This window comes from Marmota flaviventris, chromosome 3 (genome assembly GCF_047511675.1).
Source record: "Marmota flaviventris isolate mMarFla1 chromosome 3, mMarFla1.hap1, whole genome shotgun sequence".
NCBI lineage: Eukaryota > Metazoa > Chordata > Mammalia > Rodentia > Sciuridae > Marmota > Marmota flaviventris.
In genome coordinates this window covers 104680349-104705343 of record NC_092500.1, presented here as the reverse complement: position 1 = coordinate 104705343, position 24995 = coordinate 104680349, and the positions used below count along the sequence as shown (strand labels likewise).

General features: G+C 35.5%; 1 protein-coding gene and 1 pseudogene across 2 annotated transcripts in view; both read right to left on the bottom strand.

Annotated features, from left to right (window-relative positions):
- Positions 1–24995, bottom strand: part of Nsd3 (nuclear receptor binding SET domain protein 3) — a 107980-nt gene that overhangs the window by 15596 nt on the left and 67389 nt on the right. The window contains exons 10-19 of one of the 2 annotated variants that reach the window (XM_027939300.2): positions 22008–22138; positions 21492–21620; positions 20415–20541; positions 13851–14048; positions 12998–13171; positions 8868–9014; positions 5479–5635; positions 2342–2544; positions 1417–1529; positions 541–810 (exon numbers count right to left, since the gene is read on the bottom strand). In XM_027939300.2, the coding sequence (XP_027795101.2) occupies positions 541–810; positions 1417–1529; positions 2342–2544; positions 5479–5635; positions 8868–9014; positions 12998–13171; positions 13851–14048; positions 20415–20541; positions 21492–21620; positions 22008–22138 (1649 nt within the window). Of the gene's footprint in view, positions 1–540; positions 811–1416; positions 1530–2341; positions 2545–5478; positions 5636–8867; positions 9015–12997; positions 13172–13850; positions 14049–20414; positions 20542–21491; positions 21621–22007; positions 22139–22547; positions 24165–24995 lie in introns of those variants that run through there. The other variant, XM_027939299.2, reaches the window with a different exon arrangement.
- On the bottom strand, positions 17050–17986 carry LOC114095832 (protein CutA pseudogene; annotated as a pseudogene).

Sequence of the window (24995 nt, the reverse complement as noted above, 5' to 3'; positions counted from 1 at the left end):
CCTAATCAATTGAAAATAGTAATCCCTGTCATTAGCCATTTGGGGGAGGGAGGGTACCGAGGATTGAACCCTGAACCATATCCCCAGCTCTTTTTAAAAATTTTTTATCTTGAGTCAGAGTCTCACTAAGTTGCGTAGGGCCTCTCTAAGTTGCTGAGGCTGGCTTGAAATCCTCTTACCTCAGCCTCCCAAGTCGCTGGGATTTATAGGCATGTGCCACTGCATCTAGCAGCCATTCCCTCTTTTTTTTTTTAACTTTTAAAATATTTATTTTTCAGTTTTTGGTGGACACAACATCTTTATTTTTATTTTTTTATTTTTATGTGGTGCTGATGATCGAACCCAGCACCCCGCGCATGCCAGGTGAGTGTGTTACCACTTGAGCCACATCCCCAGCCAGCTATTCCCTCTTATAGCTTTATTTTCCTTTGCAGCATTTAGTGGTCCTTACATTATATATCTGTTTACACTACAGAAGTATTCCTAAGTAACACAGTTTTGGTCTGTTCCACCCCAACCACTACCTCTATCACATCCTACCTTCTTAATGCTCCTTTTGGTCCTGAGGCCCCAGCCTCTTCGCTCTGTTTTGATGATCTCTGCATCTGGATATAGCCTCTTTGTAAAGCACTGGTTCTGACAACGATCTCCAGCTGGGCAGACCTGTGGGTGACACTCGTACTGTAACATTCTGTTCAGACACTCTGATTCCAGGCCACAAGGGTTTTCATCAGCAGGCTTGCAGTTACAGCGGGGAATCTCCGACAGGTCAGCAACCTGTATCTGTACCTTTCCTATTACTTTGTTAGCCTAGAAAACAAAATCACAAAAGAGAGGGAGGCCAAGGTAAGCAATCTACTAGCAATTTGAACAGAAACATCCCCCCAGCACTGCCCCGCCAAAAGCCCGTGCTATACAGGCCTCTGCTAATATCTTGTGATATGACTCTAAGCAAAGCTCTTTACCTTAATTTCTCTGTGAATAAGCTAAGAATAATAACTCTCCTTGGTCAACAAAAATATCCAAACCTGAAAAATGAATTTTTTGTTTGTTTATCCTGTGTATTTCTCCTTCCACTGGTTGATAAGCATGCTTATCTGTGGGCTCTTTGAAAAAAGAGGCTAAACACCTATATTCTCATTTGGTTGCAGGATAACCTGGTAGAAGAAGAATGAGATTTCACATGAACTATGTTCCTCCTAGATATGAGAGGGCTTATCGAAGTTCTAATCCTCACAGCACTGCAGCTAGGGCTCCCATCTGATGCCTTCAACAAAAGCTCTAAGTTGGTTTTACAGAAGGCAGGCTGATAACTAGCAAAAGTTTTCACAAGTTAAAAAGGGCCTTTAACTACTGAGAGAATAATGGATTTCATCTTGTCTATCAAATACTAGTGTTTTCATGGGTAAGACTCACTTTGATGTGTTTGTAAGGAGGAGGTTTTCTTGAGTTTTTTTCAGTCTCTAGTGCTTCTTTACTTTCTCTTTGTGCTTTCAATTCCTGGAAACGTTTTGCAGCTTCTTCCAGTGCTGACAATAAGACCAAACAAATTACATAATTACTGAAATACAAACATACATGGTCAGGGTAGTAGTTTTATATTATCTTCCCAATGCTCTGCATTTGGCCTGAGATTTTCTTTCTAAAATCACATTCTGGAAATTACCATTCACCACCAGCATAGGGTTTTAATGAAGTAGAATATAACTCACTAAACATTACAGCTGTATGCCCGCTGCTGCCTCAGAGGCACTCTACCTTAATGATAGAGACCTCCAAGTGACCCTAATAGTAGGTGTTTACTTTGTACTAGATTTAAATTCATCTCACTCTTACCCAGAAAGCCAAATTTCCTGGCAACTTTTTGTAAAAGCAGTTGTAAAGCTCTTCATAGGAAGCTTTTACTACTCTTGTGGCAAAGGAGTTTCCCTTCATTATGAAGACTATTTGCAGTATAATCTTTGTTTACAGAAAGATTGCTGGGGGCTGAGGTTGGGGCTCAGTGGCAAAGCACTCGCCTAATATGTGTGAGGCACTGGGTTCAATCCTCAATATCACATAAAAATAAATAAATAAATAGATTGTGTCCAACTACACACACACACACACACACACGAACAAACGATTGCTGAAGAAATTCATTTCACATATATAGCAAAGTCTACTATACTTAAATTCATTTCAGACCTGGTTCTAATATGACTGGAAGTTAGTGGATGCAGGATCATTATGCCTAGTGAAAATTCTCTAATACTAGATATGCTGTGTGCAAGTGAGGAGATGTGGAGAAATCTACACTGGAGATCTGGTTCTGAGTCACTGTAAACAACATACAACTCACCTTTCTTGAAGGTCTTGTTAATACTAGTCTGTCCCTCAGCAAAGTTTTTGTCTCCTTCAACATAAGGGAACACTCTGCCCTGGTGTACCCAATAGTAGTCATGAGAACCAAAGAAGAACACAGGAAAGTCCCCCAAGTCATGTTTAAGGCCCTGGATGTTCAGTGGCACAGATCTGGGATTGCAGATCTCTGCTGGCCACCATCTGAAAACAAAAGCAATTTTAGACAAAGAAAATGAAACATCACACTATTCTTTACAAAGTTGACAAGAATAAAAAAAGGGTTTTGTACTTTGCAATTTTTATTCAGATTTTAAGACCACAAAAATCTTTATTTTTAATCCATCCAAACTGTGCATCATTTGAAAACATTAATTGATTAAATAGTGAACATAGACTATACAAAGTTGGCCCTAAACCCTTATCTAGTTTCTGTCTTCAAAAATCAATATTTGACATTTACAAAATATAGCTCATGAAAATATTAAAAAGTTTAATAATAAAATCAGAATGGTCCAATACTACTCCAATCCCAATTTGATCCACAAAAGTCATGTTTCTCCTACTCCTGACATACTTAATGCTTTTCAAGATATCAAAGATTATTTATTTCTAGTAGTCTGGGAATTATTTTTAGAATAAAGTACTTCCATGATAAAATATGGCTACCCCCATGAAAATCAACATTTTCTGAATCTCAAATCATCCAGGGCAAACAGTTCTTAATCAAATACAATAGGTTTTATCTCCATTGGTATTTCAGAATCTAATTCATCTTTGATCCAACAAACATGGGATTGGAGCAGAGTGAAAATATAACTTTCACATTATGATCACTGAATACTACAGTAATTGCTAAATGAAACCATCTGCAAGGAGCATTGAACAGTTTTTAGCAACTGGACAAACCAGGAACTGAAGGGTGAAGCTAAAGATCAGAAAATGGGGCCTATATATATACACACACACACACATATATATAATTATGAAAATAGCATGTGCGTCTTTCAAAACATCATGTTATAGACCAGAAATATGTACAAGTATTACATACAATTATTAATTTTTTTTAAATTAAAATGATGCAGAAATGTATAAGAGAAAAGTAAAAATGTCTCCTTTTGTAATCTTATCCCTGAACCTATTAACATTAGATGCTACTTCTTTCTAAGTATTAAAAACACATGTATCCAGAGCTACACTTTTCAAAAATTATATAAATAAGGCCAGGCACAGTGGCAAGTAACTAGTCCCAGCTACTTGGTAGGCTGAGACAGGACAACTGCTTGAGCCCAGGAGTCTGAGGACAGCCTGGGCCATATATGGAGACCCTGTTCTGAGAAAGGAAAAAAAATGCATAAAATGCAGAAACAAATTGCATATACTTAATACACATTTTAAACAACTATATATCACAGATATGTTCCCATGTTCTTATATACACCTGCATTATCCTTTATTGCCTTCATGTTATCCTACAATATGGATATACTTTATTTGACAAATCCCTTATTAATAACTAAGCATTTAGGTTATTTCAAAATTTTACAATTAGAAATAACTACAGTGAACATGCCATTAAATAAATGTTTTGCCTGCTTTCATTTTTTTCTTTAGATAAATTCCTTGAGGTGGAAATGCTACAGTTATAGTTTTCTTAAGCATATATATTTTTAGATGTAGATGCCACAACCTCGGCCCAGTTACTGTTTTAATATATGATACCAGACTGTCCTCCAAGAGGCAATTATTTCCCCATGCCCTCAATGGCCACAAAATTAGTAATCTTTTAAATCTTTGTCAATCTTTTAATTGAAAAAAAAAAGTTTTATTGTGTATTTATTTTTGGTAAATCTGAGCATTTTTCCTGGGATTATTTTCTATTTGCTATTCTTCTGCAAACTGGTTTGTTTTCTTCTTTGCTTCTTTTTCTGTTGAGACATTCATTTTTTCCTATAGAATATGGACCAAAAATATTTTCCCTTGGTTTGCCTTTTAAAACTTTATGACATCTTTTGTTATATGGTATAAACTTATTTAAATATTCAAACTATTAAAAATATTTTTTAGGTCTTAGAAGTTTCTTGTCATATTTTTGGGGGGAAAAAGAGGGGAGGGGCCTTTATGACTTTAATGTCCCTGATCCTAAATAAAAATGAAAATTTGAAATAAGTAAGTAAACAAACAGCATATTTAAAACAAAACAATATAGCTCTTACTAAAACAAAATTACAATATGGCTGAAATTCTATAGAAATATATGCAGCTTAGGATTCTAATTGAAAAGCACAACTCTTTTGTGTTAACCTGACTAGTTTCTATTTTCTTTGAAAAATAATAAATATATGCCTCAAAGTGCAGAATTTAAAAAAAATGTATGCATATGTATTTAATGAAGGCTGCTTAAAGCCTTAAAGGAAAAGTTTTATTAAAATAATGACAATCACATATACTTTTTATTTCATTCACTTAAGAACTAAAGATTCTGGGCTGGGGATATAGCTCAGTTGGTAGAGCGTTTGCCTTGCATGCACAAGGCCCAGAGTTCAATCCCCAGCGCCACAACAAACAAACAAACAAATAAAAAAACTACTGAAGGTCCTTATTGAAATAAATCTCTTTTTAAATTATAAAAAGCTCTCTAGACACAGGTTAGGGCTTCTAGCCAGAAAAAAATGGGCCAGATTCAGGGGCAAAGAGAGCTATTTCGTTCAGCACATAAATTCTTGATCTTATTAGAGGCCAGAAATCAATATAAATCTAATTAAAACACAAAGAAAACATCATCTACATAGATGATGTTTTCTTTGTGTTTTAATTAATTTATATTGATATAAGACCTTTTATTCCAAAATCTAGTAGTATATAGTTCATTAGTATAAAATAATTTTCAGAATATAAAAGCAAGTCAACCAACAAATCTTAAAAACAACAAAAACAAAAAAACCGAAAGAACTCCAATAACAACATAACCTTTCCAACCCTCTAAAAATTCAGATTGAAAACCTGTTTCCCTTTTTGTTTTTTGGAGAGGTAGGCCTATGCTGCTCTGCCCATCTCCTAGCTACTCTGCATCCAAATAATGAACCTGGTCTTAAGACTGACGGAAAACTTCCTTTTTGCCCTTGGAAAACTTGCCTGTAATTTCCCAATTTGACCCAAACAATCTGCTTGTAATGTAGTTTCTTGCCAGCTTTACAGTCATCACAATTCCAGCAGCCTTCTGGCATTTCTATGCTCAGGCATTCTGGGTGGAAGGAAGCTGGGCACGATTCACAGCAGAGCAATCTTCCACCTTGAAACAAATAAACAGTCTTAATAACTGAGAAAAGAGGAAACAGAAAAAGAAAGGAGAAAGTTATCTTTTAAGTGCATTAAATTTGATTTAAATTGGGAAATAACAAAGGGATTGAGTCATATCTATAGCGATGGATTAAAATAGGAAACCATGAAAATATTTACTTTTTTTTAGGGTTTCAGTGACTAGAAGCTTAGATTCATTAATATAATAATATCTTGACTTTGCTAAAATGTGAGCTATTGAGGTATGAGTTTAGCAAGCTAAGACCCTTTTATATATGATGAGAGAGATGCATAAAATGTTTAGACTGAATAGATTTGGGAACAAGTTTTTCAAATAAATGAGTAGCCATTTTCTTTTTTTTCTTCAGAGCTAGGCAAGAAAGCAATAGTCATCTTTCTATTTTAATCCAGTGCCACACTTAACTAAATCCCTTTACAATAAAATTAACAGGAATGAAAATAGCCGATTGGTTGATCAGTACTTTTGCTTTCTGTAAAAGAATACAAAATAGCAAAGGAATATGGATTCTCAAATTGGTCATCAGTATCATTACCTTAGCAGTAAAAATAAAGAAAATCATATGGGCAGCATAGCAGTGGTTTGCAACTTTTCATCACCAAGGATTCCCTTCCCTTTCTCATAAACCCATGTTTTCGAATATTGTATCAACCAAAAAAACCTGCATTTCAAAATTAACAATTTCTATGATTTTAATTAAGCAAAGAGATGTATAACTAAGGAGTATTATTACATTGTTAAAATCATAGCAAAACATAAACTCATGCACCCTTATTTTACATGTGATCATTAGATTTTCCAAAATAATTAAAAAATTTTGTTTACACAAATCTTTTCTAACTTAAAATTATTGAGAACCACTGCTTTATAGCACAGAACTAATTTTCAGTGTAGAATGAAGTACCATATGCAATGTGACATCCTGTCAAGTCCTTATTAAAACCCTTTTCTTTTGGATACACAAAATGATCTTTGAATTGATACCAAAACAGGTGTAGCAAAAAAATAAATAAATAAATAAATACAAAGAAATGAGATTAGGTATTTCTAATATGCATTTCAACAAGTGAGTGAAAAGGTTGTTAACCACTGAGAATATAATAGACATTTATTGAGAAAAAAACTTTCCATTGGAAAATTAGGTCTATAGCCCATGAGTATACTGAGTTTAAAGTCTCATAAGCAAAAGGTTAAGAGCCCTCTATAATAACTTGATTTACATACTCCAACCTTTTGAGGGTGTGCTATCAAGTTTTCCAGAAAATCTTGTCTTCCTGAACAGACTTTCAAACTTCTGATTAACATGAAAACAAAAAGAAAATCCATATATAACTAATGATGAATTAAATTACTATATTTCCTCTGCTTAAAAGCTTTTACTTAAATCATCAGGATTTTTCCTTTGACTGCAGATCTAAATATAGATTAATTGGGTCAATTCATCAGCCTAGAGATTAGCTTCCTGAATGCTCTAAGCCTAGGTATGGAATTCTGTAAGTTTAAAGTAAAATGAGTTTATTCATTTTGCCATTGGAAAAGAATGACTGATAGGGAGAATTGTCTTTGCAAACAGCTTTAGAGGACAAGTGATTATTAGCATTGATGTGGAAAAGTCAGGCTTCTCATTTTTAACTTTATGGAATTTTCCTAAATTTTAAGTCCTATTTCAGAGGAAATACAGAGCCAGAATCATCAGTGAAAATCATCATGATAAAAATGTTAAAAATACATAGGGAAATAGAAAAAATTAAAATATGAATGATCTGCCTTGGTGCTATGAAAGAAAACTGCTTTAGAATGCAAGATAAATAAGATATAGTTCAAGCTAAGCAGAGGGCTCAAAATAATTTCGGTTCATGTAAAGGTTAATATTGAATGTTGAAAACAAAGTAACAACTGAATTAATCTAATTTTATGTAGGCACCAGCAGGGAAATGAAGCATTTCCTAACATGCCTCAGATGGACTAATTTTATTGCATTTTGAAGTCAGACCTGTGTTTATCTTTGTTTGGGAAGCAGGCAGTATCACCAATAAGGTGATATCTGACTTCAACAGAAAACAAACAAAAAGCCAACACTTTTTCAATAGTTCTAATGGGTTCTAATTAACTTATTTATACTTTCTTTTAGTTAAGAGTTGCCACTTTAGATATCTGACAAACAGCAAAGATAAATCAAACAACATAAAGAACAGGGGTGGGGGAGCCCATTTCAAATATATTTAGTGTGTGTGTGTATATAAATATATATACACACATACACACACACACATACTTAGTATATATAGTTATGAATGAATTTCTGTTTCTTTTTCTTTTCTTTTTTTTTACAAATTCTAAACCTGGCCCCTAGATCGTAATGGGAATGTATACAGGAGAAGGCCTTCACCTTCCAAGTTCATTGACTTTTTTATCCCCCTCTGAGACAGAAACTCCTCAAATAATACATTATTGTTCAATCACTTTTTCCTTTTGTTGCAAGTACGCTATGGAAAGCTAAACAGAGATAAAGTCTTCTTCCATAGATGAAATTAACTGGGAGGGACATATAAATGTATACACACATATAAATTCATGTGTATATTTACATGTACATTTAGCTCTTGGTTTTCTGTGAATAAATTATCCATCAGCAACTCAATATCCAGTATTTGAGGTATTCCCCCAATCCCAGCTTCCTAATGTGTCCTAAGACAAGGGCAACTAGTTTTCATAGCATCCTAGCAAAAATTAAGAAACAAAATGACAGACTTATTCTAAAATCAAAGTTTTAAGAATCTGCATCTTGTTTTCCTTCTTTTAATAACCTATGTTGTTATTTAGTTGACAGTAACAAATTATATCATGTCTATTCTCTTCTACCGGGAATGGTAGATCTACATATATCAGAAATTAGAGAAAGAATCCTTAAAATATTATTTTATATTGAACAAAATCCTAGTCTTTCTATTTTAATAACCTAACATATATGGAATGTGTGAAAACTTATTCAAGGATTAAAGTAAAAGTTTGTAATAATGGAATTATTTTAAGCCCTTTTTAATAATTTTGCAGCCAATGAAGACACAGTCACAACCACCAAGGCAGAATTACCAAAAGCAACAGACGGGGTGCTTGACAAGCATACATTTCCCCCCTTCATTTAAAGAGAGAAAAATAGGAAATGCAAAAATAAAAGCAAGAGATAAACTATTTTGATTATTACCTTTCTCACATTTCTTTTTGGAAGCTGACGAAGAAGGAATCATAGGTAATTTCATCAACTCAGCACGATTTGATTCATTCAGTAGGTAGTGGGACTTATAGGCATATGAACTGAACATGGGGTCTGAATGGTCCTGAACTATCAGCCCTATACAAAACAAACAGAAAGAGATGAGCTCCAATGAAACTACCCATGATTCCATGAAGAAAAAAAAAAAAACAATACCTATTTTGCAGCTATGCCAAGTTGGGGCTAAGGAAGAATATGAAAAAAAAAGAAGAAAGGAAAAGAAAAAAGGTCTGACAGAAAGCCTTTTGTAGTTATTAAAGGGGAATAGAGCCAACTCAAAACCTTATCTCTATTATAGAAACCCCTATACTGCAGAAGAAAGGTCCAAATAAGTTCAAGATACACACATGGCATTTAGTATCATAATGAAAACTCCCTGAGGAAAATAAAGCTACATTCCTTAACATTTAGAAGTACTTGATAACAACCCAGAGAATGAAATGACATGTCAATTAGCAAGAAATAAGGATCATTTACATAACATAAATCCTGATCTACCTTCAATATGTCAAGCATAACTTAAGGTATACTTCATTCTAGCTTTCTCTGCCAGTTAATGAAATTTTTCTCCACCAATAGGGTACATGATTTTAAAAACACAAGATCACTGTAACCCATCTATGATTCCCTCTTCTCTCCCTCCCTGCCCCTTCCCCAGTTGTGTTCATAATGTAGTTATAAGCCACCATGAACCAGGGACAATGACAGCAAGGAAAACTGCTTTATCTTAGTTACCAGTCAGTTTATAATGATCTAGGACTTTTGAACACAAATCACAAAAGCAATTTCACTTAGAAATAATTTTGAGAGGGAGAAAGAGTTTTGTTTTAAAAAGGGTTACCATTTACTTTTTCCTGTGGATGTTATCTTCATTTGATGCCCTTCACTGAGATAGATTCAAGAAATGTCTCTGAACCAGACAATAGAATGGAACTTGAAATTGCTAATAACATAAGAATCTCCTAAGAAAAGTTATGTAATGTCGAAATAAATTTCACACTTTTAATAGAGGGAGGTGGTATAGTATAAAAAAGTCATAGGCTTTGAAATATGGAAGATCAGGTATAAATGCTAACACGAGTGTGACCTTGGGCAAATGATCTCATCTGGGCTTCAGTGTTCTCATCCACATAAAATGGGGAAATAACTTCTCAGGGCAATTGTGCAAAGACTTTCAAACAGTGTTTACTGGAGTTTGATTTACATATGCAAAATAAATTGCTATTACTCCTATTAAAATGAAAACCTTTGGTGCTTTTAAATTACCATTTCAAAGAAAGGTACAGAATGTTAAGTAACTTTCATAACCATTCTCTAGATGAATAAACTACATTGAAAAATGTCTCAGTTTCTCTTATAGCACCTCAAGTGACTCTGTTTATGAATGTAACTATACCTCCAAATCTTGAAATCTCTCAATCTACTTCTAGACATTTTGGACATTAAGACATTAAGAACTAACTTAGCTGGACATAGTGGCATATGCAATCCCAGCAATTTGGGAGGCTGATGCAGGAGGACTGCAAGTTTGAGGCCAGCCTCAGCAACTTAGGTCCTAAGCAACTTAGTGAGACCTTGACTCAACAGATAAAAATGGCTGGGAATGTAGCTCAGTGGTTAAGCACCCCTGGGTTCAATCTCCAGTACCAAACCAAACCAAACCAAACAACAACAATTAAAATAGTGACTTTATATACCCAATAGCCAAGAACTTAAAAAAAAAAAAATCCTTTATGAGGAGTGAAGAATTCTAATTCTGTATGAGGAAAGAAGCAAAATAAGCTAAGTTTTCTAATACCAAATATAAATGATTAAAATGTATCTTTTTGTGTATGATCTTATAAAAGGTCTCTTAAAAGGGTGACCTTTCTAATAATCAATACTTATAAAAGAACACATATTATTTACTTCTGAAAGACTTTTAAGCATTCTCCAACCCCAATAGCTAACATATTTAAAATAAAATTTTGCTAAGTGCTGGAAAGGAAAATGAAGATGATTTCTGTTGATTACACAAAGTTTCAAAAGTTAAAATATCGAGAACTAAATAACCTTTCTTAAATAGGCATTTAAATATAGTAAATCAGAATATTTGCCAAATTGATAAGATATAAATACAGATTTTGTTCTTTATTTTTTAATATTTATTTTTTAGTTGCAGTTGGACATAATACCTTTATTTTATTTATTTATTTTTATGTGGTGCTAAGGATCGAACCCAGGACCTCGCACGTGATCGTTAAGTGCTCTACTGCTGAGCCACAACCCCAGCCCCAGATTTTGTTCTTAACATATGGTTTTTGCCCTCATCTACATTTGTCTCAAGCTTTTAATCAAAGTATATGTTAAATTTAATACAGTGGCTAGAGTTTTTATAAGTGGACCATTTTCTATCTATCCTAAATTAAAAATACCTGTTTAAAAGATTTCCCAATTATTGAATGAAACAGCAAAAGAAAATATTGTTGAATATACTGATGGCATTGGATTCAGAATACACCCCAAAGTAAGCAAGTTTATAATAGTTATAAACTTGAGGCTTAAAATGTTGGCTAAATTATATTTCCTTATTCATTGCCAGTAAGAGCACCTTAGAATGGTAAAATAGAAAAGGTTTGAAAATTAAGAAGAGACTATGTTTTAAAAAAAAGAGACTATGTTGTCACTGCCACTCATCTGAAAGTCTTTACAGCTAGGCACTCAACTGATAATTCAATAATTCTTTCCTATCTTTATGTTCTTTGGGGAGGAATGAAAATGAGAAAGGCATTAATGACGGTTTTCAATTTTTTATTTGCCTACTTGAATCCTTTCTGTCACCTGTTACAATGTGGCATGAAACAATCTTAGCCCTCCTCCTCCATGTAGCAGCCAGGTTTTAGAGCAGGACATAGTTTAACTGGCTAGTAAATAGTAAAGAAAAACAATGTTTCTACTCCAATGGCAGCTAGCCAGCCATATGTACCACTAACCCAGCTGGCTACTACACAAAGGACCACCATTTAGTTAATCTTTCACTGTCTACCTATTTACTCTAAGTTATATTTTTTAAATAAAAGAAACAAAATCAAGACAACCTAAGATCTGTTATGCAATCTAAATCCTACTTTAAAAATATTTATATAGCATTGTCACCAAATTAACTCTCCTTAAAACAAAAACAAAAATATGCTTTCATCTTTAATATAGTACATAATCAAACAGTACTGATTTACCTTAGTGTCCTTTCAAATATTTCACACAGAGGGACGTTCAGAATACTTAGCACTTATATTAAAAATACAACAAAACCAGTATTGGGGGCTATAATGTTTACTAATTACAAACAAGAAGTTTCCTTATCATACAAAGCTGGATACTGCATATTACAGCCAAACTAAAGAAGTTCTATTTTATGTGTTCCAGGAGAACTCAAGTTCACTGACCAACCTCCCAACCCTCAGGACACAATATTGTTTCAATTGATCAATCTTTTGGCATACTTAAGTATCAACAGCTGGCAAATGAGAAAGCTTGCATTGCTGGCTCTTAACTAAGCCACCACATATGTTGTCTTGGCTGTGTCCCATCAGGCCTTCTCAATGCCAGACCAAAACATTATAAAATACAACATAAACAATCAAAAAATAAATGTGCTAGTTTTGCCTTCCAAGTGAAGTCTCAATCAGTTAAAAGTCTGGATCGAAGAAGATGACATGGGATGTATTTACTTGGAATAGAAAATTTATTTGTGGAAGGGAACAGATTAATCTTTTGATTAATAGAAATGTTAACCAAATAAAAAACTAAGAATTTATCTGTACTTCTAAGATATTTTCTCAAATGCAGATTTTGGCTTATTGAAGAATTCATACTCTTTTAACAATTTGGATGTCTAACACTGTAAAAGGGACTTAGTTGCTAGAATGTTCATCTCTCTCAGGGACATAATAAAATGGAATTTGGAACTGGGAGGAGATTGTACTAGGTGGCCTGAGTTTTCTCCCAATGCTGAGACCCATTTTAATGGAGAAATATGCCAACAGATTAAAAATAAATAAAGAGAAAGGACTGACACTCACCTCTGGCACAAACGAAACAAAAGCCTACATTTACAGCAGAAGAAGAATTACTGCTCCGTTTGGAATGATTACTACAGATGAGAATGTAGGAGGATACAAATATGCTTCCAGCAGCAATGCAAGCATCTCCAGAGTGATAGGCAACTGGACATCTCAAACATCTCATCATGCGTCCTGTTTAAAGACAGGTCAACAAAGAATCTGTACAACAAAGCATTGGCTGGATATGAAATGAGACTTTTGTAATTAGGCTGTTTGGGTTCCCACATGACACCAGTGATTGGAATTGTAAATATTTTCCTTCACTAGGCTTGCTCTCTCATTCCTATGCTATATGGCCCTTAAATACAAGCCTAATCATCATAAAAGAAGTGTTCAAAGAAAAAAAAATTAGTTCTAATGTTGGAAAGATGGTGATATGCAATCTGGCACTTGTATAAGGGATTTTCAGGGTAGTTTTGAACATATGGAATTTTCTTCTCATGGTCTGAATTGGCAATTTTATTTCCATTTAACATGTTGCTGATTGTGTTGAGGTTTTTTTTTTTTTTTGGTTGGGGGGTACTGTGGATTGAACTCAGGGGTCCTTAACCACTGAGCCACATCCCCAGCCCTTAGAGCCTCACTAAGTTGCTGAGGCTAGCTTTGAACTCATGATCCTTCTCTGCCTTAGCCTCCTGAGCTACTAGGATTACAGGTGGGCACCACGGCGCCTGGCTGATTGGGTTGAGTTTTTATGCCTAGAGATACACACAGGGACAATACTCAATGTTGTTTGTTAATGTGCTTAATAGATTATTTGCCACTGCACTTTAAATAAAAAAATTGTTGTGTCCTTCTTCAGTAGTGTTACCTTTACTCGCTTTGTGGATATCTTTCTCCATAGAGCAGGCAGAGCAGCAGTGCTGGGGGCAGCGGAATCCTTTTGATTCAAAGATGGCAGTGGGGAATTTGCGGACACAGGCTTCATGATAAAACTTCCCACAAGTACCAACAGAACAACGTTTCACATCTTTACCAGACACCTTACATGAAAAACATGGGTGTTGCCCTGAAAGATTGATGAAGAATACAGATTAAATAAAATATAATTAAAGCATATTCCTTTCAGATAGAAGCAGCAACAGAAATCAAATAGGTGTTCCTAGAAGAAGATCTACTATTACATATAAGAAATTAACATATAAAAAGAAGTATTTAAAATAAATGGCTAAATTAAAAGAATTTCATAAGTTCTGCTGGGATAATTAATAATCACTTTGGAGATACAACACTAAAAACAATTTAGATCTCCAAAACTAATTTCATAAAAAAACCCAAATAGAATTTTTTTTAAATATCTGAGAGCAGAGAGTGGCAGGGTCTTTGCCACACAAAATGAACAAAAGCCATTACCAAATAATAGAGCAATTCCATTTCATAACCATGGACAATTTATGTATGTAAAACAGACACAAAATGAAAACTCATACTCTGAATAAAAAAGGCAGAAAATTACAGATAAGCATATCTTATTTAACCTGTAGAAAATCAAGTACAAAAAAAGTTAAAATTACTCACAGAAAAGACAATTACTTTCAAAGTGAGCTAACTCTGAAAGAGAATAATGGAAGCCAGAAAACAACAGAATGCTATCTTCAAAAAGCTGAAAGAAAATAATTACCAAGCCAGAATTCTATACCCAGTAAAATGATTAAGAATCCAGTAAAATCCAAGTTCACTGAGGAGGATTAATAAAACATGGCTCTTTGAGAAAATTAAAACAAATATCCCTGATATGAGTAATAAAAAATGAGAAAAAGCACTAATGTTAAGTGATATCAGAAATAAAAAATGGAACATCACTACAAATCCTACAAACATTAAAAATATTAAAAGGATTTCACTACATTTTTGCTAATAATAATTGGTTAGATGAACAGACCAATTCCTAGAAAAACAGAACTTACTAGCACTGGCACAAAATAAATAGAAAATATGAATAGTTTTATGAACTATTAAAAGAAATTGAAACTGTAATTAAATACCTTCCAACAAAGAAAATTTTAGGCCCAGATGGCTCCACCGGTGGATGTGCCAAACATTTAAAGGAAGAATAATGCCAATTATGATAGAAATGGAATAGAAAAAAAGGAACACATACAAGAAAACAGATGTGGAAAAATATGCAACCAAAATGGCTCAGGATTATGTTTTGTTCCATAAAGAGTTTACCCACCCTATGGAGAAAATATATGCAACATACATTAGCAAAGATAACTGAAAAAGACTTATGAAGAACCATAAATCAAAACAGAAACAAAAGCAGCCTAAATAAAAGTGGGTAGAGTATAAATAGGCAATTTACAAACAGTGGAAAGAAAAAAAGCCAAAAACATTAAAAATGCTCAACTTCAGTAGTAATCAGATAAATGCTAACTGAAACCAGTTATGAAATAAGAAAAAAAAAAAACCCTAAAATGGTTATATAATACCAATTTTTAAAAATATTTATTTTTTCATTGTAGTTGGACACAATACCTTTACTTATTTTTATGTGGTGCTGAGGATCGAATCCAGGGCCTCACACTTGCTAGGCGAGTGTTCTACCGCTGAACCACAACACCAGCCCCCATCCCCGAAATAATACCAATTATTGATACAGGTGTGAGCAAACAGGCACTCTTATATTCTGATAGTAGAAATTTAAGTTGTAAAGAACTACCTTAGAAGGCAACTGGGCAATAGCCATTAAAATAAAAGAACATTCACTTCCAGTGCCCTAGAAATTCTACTTCTTAATAAGTACTATCCTATATGCATACTATGGAATACTATCAGCAATCAAATAGAATGCAACTGTATTTATTATAGAAAGAGTTCCTGCAGAACAACAGTATGATATGTTTTTATTGAACATATGTGCATAAACGTTAAGCACACACACATAAACATAAAAACATTGCAGGGTTACAAAGTGACAACACTAGTTGGATCTGGCAAGAGATGGAAAAAAGCAGGGGCCTAAAATTAAGAGTGGTGATCAAGGCCTGGGTGTAGCTCAGTAGTAGATTCTGTGCTTAGCATGCACTAGGTGCTGAGTTTAAACCCCAGCACCAAAACAAAATGACCATGGTAGAAATCAACTAGACAGTACAACTTTTCATACAATATGTTCATATATTACTCGTATAATTGGAAATGAAGATAAAATACTAAGTATAACACTGTAAGACAAAAATGGACAAGAGACATGAACAGAAAAGTCACAGAAGAGTGAATAAAGATATAGGAAAAAAATGCTTAGTTATAAACAAAGAACTGAAAATTACAGTAACAAACTTCTTAAATGTTTATTGAACATCTGGACATCATCTTTTGGGAAGTGTTCGTTCGTCTTTAGCCCATTTTCCTTCAATGCTTATAAAAACTAGAAGGGAAAACTACAAGGAATAGTTTTGCCTTTTTTCCCCAGAGGATTAGTTGAATTGCAACATTGTTCTTTGGTTTTGCAAGTGCCTTATCTTTACAATTATCTGAATTATAAAACTTTTTTAAAATCAGTACTTACAAATGTGATATTCACATTTTTTTTACTGTCTTTGTTGTAGAAATAAAGTACAGTGTTTTTCTTTTCTTATTGCTGTCCTGTTGCATATATGTAACTTCAAATTACATTTTAACAGGTATATATTTTTGAAGGTAATAGTATTTTTAAAAAATGACTTTTAGGGCTGGGGGTATGGCTCAGTGGTACAGCACTTGTATAGCATGTATAAAGCCCTGGATTCTATCCCCAGCACCACACATATACACACACATTAGAAAAAAGAAAAAAAAGTAACTTTAGAAGTCTTAAAAATTAAAAAAAAAAAGTATTTTAAGGGCAGGAGGTTTAACTTTACAGCTTTGCCTAATGCATAAAATACTCTAAATAGCCAGTTGCAGTGGTGCATGTGACATGGGAGGCTGAAATAGGAGGATCTCAAGTTTGAGCTTCCTGGTTTCAATTCCTGATACCAACAAACAAGAACCAGACAGTATTTATTGGGGGTGCAGTCATCACCTGAAAGTCAGAGAGTTGATTTTTTTTTTTTTAATGAAAGGATCATGACAGGAACAGGGCTCATCATTGGTAGGACTGTGCTGGAGACAGAAACTGACTCTCTGACCTGGCGCACTCAGTGAAGGTAGGGGGAGTTCCCCTGCTCCATGGGCAAGGAAATCACCTCAGCCACTTCATAAGGATGCACAGAATGAACAAAATCTGTCAAGGCTGGGATCAAGGAACTTTGGGTTTTAATCATCATCAGTAACTCACTGTCATCTTCGATGTTTCCCGTCCACTCATAGATGGATATAATCTGAGGGATGAGGTTGATGCAAGCTGCTAGCTGCTTCTCCACCATGGCTCTGGCAATCTCCTTGGTGACCTTTTCATTGGGGCAAGTGACAAAGGCTGCAGAAACCTATCCTGGAACATAGCTAGAGCTCAAGGCTGGTGTGGGCTGGGATGGGGGCTTCCCAAGGCCGTGGACAGGAGTGCTTGGGGTAGCAACAGAAGGTGGGAGGCCACAGGCAACAACACAGGCATCCAAAGAATCGACAGAAACAGAGTAGCCTGGGTGGCAGGCATGTAATAAGAAAACAGCACACACCATGTGACAGTAGCCCTCTTCTTGTTTTTAAAGCAAAATTTCTCTTAAATTTCAAGATAAGTATGTGCCAAATTAGATCATATTTAACTTTTTGTGTGTGTGTGTGTGTGTGTGTGTATGTGTGGTACCGGGGAATGAACCCAGGGCCTTGCCCCATGCTAGGCATGTGCTCAAAACTGAGCCACATCCCCTGTCCATTTTTAAATTTTATTTTGAGGCAGTGTCTTGCTAAGTTGCTGAGACTGCCTTAAACTTGGAATCCTCATGCCCTGACCTGAGGAGTAGTTAAGGTCCTGCACCACCACAGCCAATTTATATATGACCTTTTTCACCCCCATTGCTTTTTTTTTTTTTTTTTGCTTCTAATTAGTTACAGTAGAATTCATTCTGACATATCATACATAAATAGGAGTATAACTTTTCAATCTTCTGGTTACATACAATTTGTTGGCAGAATTCTATTAGATTTTAAACTATGGAGAGAAGTCCTATGAGTATTTTAACATGAGTTATGTGGTCCTTTCTATTGTAGTTCAAATCAGGATTTGCATACTTAAACACTTAAGGGGTCAGGAAGGTTACAACAATGACTGGAGTAACCAGGTTTTAGAAAAAGAGAATTGTGTGGAATTTGGGGAACTAGAAGTACAAGCCTCCAAATGAAAACACATTCTGAAGGCCAAACAAAACAATGTGAACATAATTTAACCCCAAGGCTGCCAGTTGGAAACTTGTTCTGAAGTTTTACTATATCTAAATGTGATGAACTAAATATTTTATACAGAGAAAAATATGAAGTTTCTATGGCTTCTGGAGTTTAATTTATATGTATGTTTGTTATGGTTTGTATATGAGATGTCCCCCAAAAGCTCCTATGTTAATGCAGGAATGTTCAGAGGTGAAATGATTAGATTATGAGAGCTATAACCAAATCAGTGTATTAAAACAGATTAATAATTTGAATTGACTAATGGGGTGGTAACTGTAGGCAAGGAGAGCAGGGCTGGAGGAAGTAGATCACTGGGGGGGCAAGCTTTGGTTTATATTTTGTCTCTGGTGCCTTGCTCTCTTTCTGCTTTCTGGCTGTCATGAGCTAAGTAGCTTTCCTCTGTTGCACCCTTCTGCCATGATGTGCTGCCTCACCTCTGGCCCAGAGCAATGGAGTTGGCTGACCAGGACTGAGACCTGTGAAACCATGATCCCAAATTAAATGTTTCCTCTTCTAGGTTGTTCTTGTTAGGTATCTCTGTCACTGTGACAGAAGACTAACATAATGTGTGTATATATGTAAGTATGTGTGTTAGGATATATGACTTGCAATGTACTTTCTACTTAGCCAAGGCAACAGAAGGCAATGGAAAAGAGCAAGAACTCTGGAGTCAAACTGCCTAGGTTTATATTCGAGCTTCATCATATGCTACCTTTGTAACTTTGGGCAAGGTAATGAACTCTCTAACCCTCATTTTCCCTTTTCTACAAAATGGAAATAATAATAGTACTCATTTCATAATATTACAAGGATCAACTGACAGAGAAAGATAAAATGCACCTAGCATTTAGTAAGAGTTCACTAAAAAAAAGACCAACTTTTTGTCTAAAGAATTTTAGAAGCATACATTCAAATGAAAAAGGAAAACATCTGTGATTATCCAGATAAAGGGGGGAAAGGAGTGTAGGAAAATTATTAATAGAGTCAAAGGAAAGATCAGCATATCACATGTAGTTGATATATAATTGGCTCTTAGTTCCTCATAGTTAAAACAAACCAAAACCAAACACAAACAAAAAGACCACATAAACTCAATTCCTAGAAGCACTATCATGCTATCTTCAGTAATCCTTCCCTTCCCTTCCCTTCCCTCCCTCCCTCCCTCCCTCCCTCCCTCCCTTCCTCCCTCCCTTCCTTCCTTATATTGGGGTTTGAATCCAGAAACATGTACAAGCCAAGCAAGCATTCTATCACTGAGCTATAGCTACTTCTCCAGCTTTGCTCAGTCTCCTGAGTAGCTGGTATACAGGTGTGCGCCACTGTGCCTGGATCCAGTTTTTTCACTTGTTACTTATTAAACATTTACTTCCTGATTTCTGTTAGTTTAAAAATAATGGCTACATAGAAAAGAAATATAGGGCTGGGGATGTGGCTCAAGCGGTAGCGTGCTCGCCTGGCATGCGTGCAGCCTGGGTTCGATCCTCAGCACCACATACAAACAAAGATGTTGTGTCCGTCGAAAACTAAAAAATAAATATTAAAAAATTCCCTCTCTCTCTCTCTCTCCCCCCTCTCTCTTAAAAAAAAAAAAGAAATATAAACTAGCATATTTCTTTCATGTTATTCTAACAAGTATGTATAGACATAAGAAATAAACGGTGAATTCCAAATTTAAAAAAATTTCTGACAGCTCCATTTTTTCACTAAAAATACAATTATCATGGTTATGGTTTTGGTTGACACTTATTCTGATCTAATAAGGTGAAAGGACTATAGCCCAATTTATTGAGCAAACACCAAAAACATCCAATCCATCTGAAAAATAACTCAATTGTATAACTCATCAGATTAAACACAAATTCAGCTTGATATTTTGATACAAGTTATGATAGGAGGAAGTTTCATTATTCTTTTGATATTGGGGATCTTAATCACTGAATGGCGTCTTAATTTGTTAAATTACTATGGGAGGGGAGGAAGGGAGCCAGATAAAAGTGACAAGAGAAAAGGATGTCATGGGAGTTGTTGCCACTGCATATTCCTCCCCAACCATCTTTTCATATAAACTTACCAGTTTTACATTCCATGCAGATGAACTTTCCATCAGGGATTGATGTCAATCCCAGGCACTCTAGGTGAAAATGTCTGTAGCAATCTCCTTCACAAGGAATCAGAGAGTCACCAGAGCTTTCACAGATCTGCAGTAAGGCAAAAAGTAGTGTTCTTAAACTTTAGCAGACATGTGAATCAACCAGAGGGCTTGTTAAACCCAGATCACTGGGTTCCTCTCTCTCTCTCTCCCCCAAAGATTCTGATTTTGTATCTTAGGGTGAGGCCCAAGAATTTGCTTTCAAACACTGAACTAAACAGCTACTTCTACTTCTAGACTCAATTTGGTATAAAGTTTAAAAGTCATAATTGATTTGTTATGATTCTTCCTTTGGGATCTGTGTACTTTTGACATAGGACAAAACAGTATTTTTCATAAAGGGTAAAAATGTATTTAAAAAGTTAATATGGGGCTGGTATTGTAGATCAGTGGTAGAGCACTTGCCTAGCACGTGTGAGGCACTGGTTCGATTCTCATCACTACGTATAAAACAATAAATAAGTAAAGCCCATCAATAACTAATAAAAATATTTTTTTAAAAAGTTAATATGAAGCCAGGTACAGTGGCACATGCCTGTAATCCCAGCATCTTGGGAGGCTGAGGCAGGAGAATCCCAAGTTTAAAGCCAGCCTTAGCAAGGCTCTAAGTAATTTGGTGAGACCACGTCTCAAACAAATAAAAAAGTAAAAAATGCTGGGGATGTGGCTCAGTGGTTATGTGCCCCTACATTCAATCCCCAGTAAACGCCCCTCCCCCAAATAGATGATATGAACTCAAATTTAAGAAAATGTTTTTGAAACCAGTCATCTGCCATTTATTTCTAATTAACATCACAATGAAGATTGACACTTGAATGTGAATGGTAAGTATTCCAAATCAGGGAAGAAAAGGGCCAGAAACAGATTTTGGATCTGAAGCTTTAAAGTAATATTATAATTTGGAAACACAATGCCTGCCGTCTCTATAGGAGATTAAGTATGTTACTGGCAGAATATGAGCACAACTGTTTAGAGCCAAAGGATCAGTCACCTGCCTACCTGACACACAATGTCCTTCTTACTCGTTCCAACGCCTCTTCTAGACAAACTTGAATCCATGGACTGCACATCAGAAACATCTGCATCTGCAGTAGCTGAAGGGCTATCTACTTGTTTTCCAAAGCCTACCTATATGGAAAACATAACACATTTTTAAGAGAAACAAAACAAAAATTTCTCTTGAAGTTAGATGCAATGAAAATCCTATTAAGAACTGCTAAAAGAGATCCTGACACAATCTCTTTTCTTTTCTAAACTTTCTAAACCCCACATGTACAGTATGTCTGTTGTTTTGGAAGAAACTGCATTTAAAATTAAAAAGCAAACTGTTTCTGTTACATAAGAGATCAGCAAAATTAAGACATTTACAAATTACAAAATAACCAAATTGATTTTTTTTTCCCCTGAGTGCTTTTAAAATTCCCCAATTTCCCTAAATAAGTCAAGCAAAAGCACTGTTACTTTGGTTGGCAAAGTAAGAAAGAACTTTTTGCCCAGAGCCTTGAGCATATTTACCTGCAGATCACTCAGTCCTCTAGAATCGGAGTCAGATGTGTCTCTGTATGCAGAACTAGTCACTTCTACATCAGTTGAGGCGCGACTCCTTTTCTTTAGAGGTTTACAGGAATCTGAAATCTCGCTGGCACCTTAATACAACACACCGAAATTAATCCTAAAACAGCACTTAAAGTTTGCTTTAATTTTTTTGTGGGAGAATATTTTCTTTCCCCAAACTCATCTTTAGTGTGGGAAGGAAAAAAAAAAAAAAAAAGCACAGCTCTCTTTGTAACACTGAAGTCACAAATCAAAACTTCATAAGCTTCTGACCTTCCTGGTAGTGATTTAATTTACAACCGCTCTCTTAAAACATTTAAATCAGCTCTCCTGCTCTAACACTATTTTCAATCAACAGAGCCTAAATTTCAACCTGAAATTCAATTCTATCAAAACTGCAGGACAGCTGTTTGATTTGGAGCAATTCAAAGAACCATTCAATTTGGAGGGGGAAAGACATAAAACCCAACACATTGTGTAGCTTACAAATATGGTCGCAGAGACATCTCCATCTTGTTTTTATTAGGGATGTGACAAATCTTTGATTTGTATTCGATTCGTACACGGATAGTGCCATTTTCCCCTGAATTTTGCCATTCAGTTGATTATTGCCCCCCAAATAGATTTTGGATGTTCATAATTGTTCATCTGAGACTTCCTTGGTGAAGTGGCATTTATTATGACCATTATTAACAAGTGCTGCAGCACATCTATATATGTTATGCCATTTAGGAGGCACATTGCTGAGGGCTGTAAATGGACAATCAGTGTTCAAGTACAGCCAAATCACGAAGAGCTGGATGAGAGAGGCCTCTATGTGGAATTTGTACGGAAAGGAATAAATATGAAAAAAAAAGGCAGAGAATAGTGTGGAATTTTTTTTTTAAAACTGTGTGTAATACAAATCCAGCCAAAACAATAGTGCAAAAAGTTACAAAGCAACAATCTCTTGGGCTAATGCAGTATAGGCTATACAGAAACAGCCACGATGAAATGTGCAGGTCAGGCACGGTGAATACCAAGGAACCAAGGAGACGGTTAATATTTCCACCCACAGTTTGTGTTTTGAATTTTTTCCCCAAAATTTCCATACAATAAACAGACATCTAGACCAGCCCAGCAAGCTATGGTGGAAGTGTGCAGTCCAGAAGAGACCCGGGAGAGACAAGTCTCCTGAGGCCATGAAGATCCGCAACAGGCTGAGTGGGAGCAGCACTTGGTGTATAGCCATGTTCTGTGGTGAAGGATGTGGGCCTCGGGAGACTGCTCAGATTACTGGAACCTCGTTATCACATCCCATTCTACAAGTTTTTCACTGAATGCTTCCTGACAGCTATAAATGAGGGTGCCTGCCCGAGTTACCGCTGATTAAAAAACACAAGTACACAAATCTATCTCCTTCATTGCTGGTGTATGGACCCAGAACACCACCACAAAATATTTCCTTGGCCTAAAAGATCACTGGATTAACAAGGAGTTTAACAGAGGAACAGGAGTGCTGTACTGAGAGGCTTTCGAAGGGAAACACAGGTACCGCCATTTCCGATGAGTTTCTGAAAATGCTAGAAAAATGACAGACTGCCAAAGACAGCTGTCATGCTGTTCTCCATGATAACGGCACTAATGTTAAAAAAAAATAAGAGCTTTTAATGATTGCAATGTATACAGGTTGGGTTGTTTGGCAAAACCCTGCAGATGTGCATTAATGATGCTTTATTAAAAAACAAAAAACAGTCCATGTTGGAATTGATCAGTGTAAGTTAAACGGTGGTTTTTAGGCTGGACCCATGATTTAAGCTGTACCCATCCAGCTCAGACCAAAAAAACAAAAACAAAAACAAAAACAAAAAAATCATTTGAATGTTAAAGCAATTGTTCAGAGTCTTGAAGAAGAAACCAGGCAGGAGAGTGCCAATAATGATGATTGGCAAAATTGAAATCGAAAACAAAGAAACTGTTTTTCGAGCCGCCGACAAAGAAATCTTGCATGGAGACTACAAGTCTGGAGTTTCTGGGATGAAATTGTACAGGAATCTCAGTCCACAGTTTCCTCAATCGCTGCGGAGACGGAGCTGTCACTGAATCTGACAGAGCCCTGCACTCCCCGGTCCGCCGACCCTGTGGAATGGTGGAAACACAACGCAATCAGGCCTCCTAATCTCGCAGCGATCGCGATGTCTTTTCTTGGAGCTCCGCCAAGCAGTGTTCCCTCCGAGAGGCTGTTCAGTTCTGCTGAGGATCTCCACGGAGACCATCGCTGCAGACTTCTCCCCGAGAATGCAGAGAGGCTGGTGTTTTATTTTATTTATTTATTTTAAATAATGCAATTTGCCCAGAGTAAACTACAGGTATTAAATACAGTTTGAGCTCACCAAAAACGCATGAATCATGCTATGGAGTTTGTACTGTAGTCAAATTGCACACAGAAAATACAGATATAAGTTTAAGGTTTCTTAAACTTTGTGCATATCTCAAATAGATTCACATAAGGTCATCTAAGAGTGGCTATAAATATGCTATGGGTCATTTTAATTTACAAAAAGATTTTACAGCACTGTAAAAATAAATGTGGCAAGATTTTTTTCAATCAGGTTGTTTTGTCTGATTTGTCATAGTCCATGTTTGACAAACATTAATAGCTACTATTCGGTATTCAGTCGAATACCAAAAAAATTGGATTCGTCACATCCCTAGTTTTTAAGCCAGTGAAACCCCAGAATCTTATGGAGAAAAGTTGGAAACAGTATCAATGCTAGATGGTGTTCTCCAATTTACCAAAAACAAGTAAGACTTTTCACGTGGAGGTACAGAATAAGATCAACTCTAAAAGTCACACACACGCACACACAAACATCGGGGAATACTGCAATTTCACACTGAAGAGCAACAACAATGATTTACAGAGACAGACAAAATACATGAAGTACAAATTAAATAATTCTTAAAAAT